Genomic DNA, 962 nt, shown 5'->3' with positions numbered 1-962 from the left:
TATCCCCTGTGTGCCTTGTCGACTCAGTCAAAATGCGCAGCCTTCCGCATAAACACAACTAAAGACTCCTGGTACCTAGCGGATTCCCGGCTGACACTTTTAAGTAGAGAAAGTATCCCGTACGCGGATGCGGGTACTTCGCTAAAATACCTTGGTATTAAAATATCTCCTTGGGCTGGAATAGACATCAAGGGCCTAAAAGAGAATCTCTGCTCAGCGACCAACCGAATAAGAAAGCTGGCGCTGAAACCATACCAAAAGGTGAATCTAATCTCCACTTACCTAGTCTCACACTACCTGTACCAGTTGGTACTGGCAGTACCGCCAGTAACCTATCTTAGGCAACTAGATCAGGAGCTACGGGTAATGATCAAAGACATTTACCACTTGTCGCAGTCCACAACGAACGGATTAATATATTGCGGCAAGAGAGACGAGGGACTAGAATTCCCTAAGCTGGAAACTTTGGTGGTGAGTTCCAGTCTCAGGGCAGGACTTAAATTCTTAAAGTCTTCGGATCCGGTGATGCGAGCTCTGGCAGAGGAGACAGGCATGGTGAACCGTCTCAAGAGCCTGTCAGCCTCGGCCAGGATAAATTGGCCCCTAAGCCTGGAGGGGATAAGGCGCTATAAAATAACGGCCAAGAAGACGGAGCTCGCAGCATGGGCAACTCTGGTGACGCAAGGAAAGTCGGTTCAGTCTCTCACCGACGATAAGTTTGGAAACGCCTGGCTTTACAAACCAACGCTCCTAAAGCCTGGAAGATTCACAACGGCCCTTAGAATGCGCACCAACACCACCGCAAACAGAGTAGCAATGAATAGAGCTGGCCCGGTGGCGGATGTAAGGTGTAGAAAATGTAAGAGCCAGCCAGAAACGCTGGGGCACATATTGGGGCAGTGCACTGTTATGAAGGAACATACCATTCGCCGCCATAACGAAATATTGGATGTTGTTATAAA

The 962-nt window shown here is 48.9% G+C and overlaps 1 protein-coding gene across 1 annotated transcript in view; it reads left to right on the top strand.

Moving 5' to 3' along the window:
* LOC105449133 overlaps positions 1–962 on the top strand; it is a 5119-nt gene that overhangs the window by 2557 nt on the left and 1600 nt on the right. Inside the window, exon 3 of the mRNA XM_011688135.1 lies at positions 28–859. Within this exon, the coding sequence (XP_011686437.1) occupies positions 28–859 (832 nt within the window). The remainder of the gene's footprint in view (positions 1–27; positions 860–962) is intronic.

Source organism: Wasmannia auropunctata, unplaced genomic scaffold, assembly GCF_000956235.1.
Source record: "Wasmannia auropunctata unplaced genomic scaffold, wasmannia.A_1.0 LD336078.1, whole genome shotgun sequence".
Lineage (NCBI taxonomy): Eukaryota > Metazoa > Arthropoda > Insecta > Hymenoptera > Formicidae > Wasmannia > Wasmannia auropunctata.
Note: the sequence above shows the minus strand (reverse complement) of the source record. Positions and strands in the feature narration are given on the sequence as shown.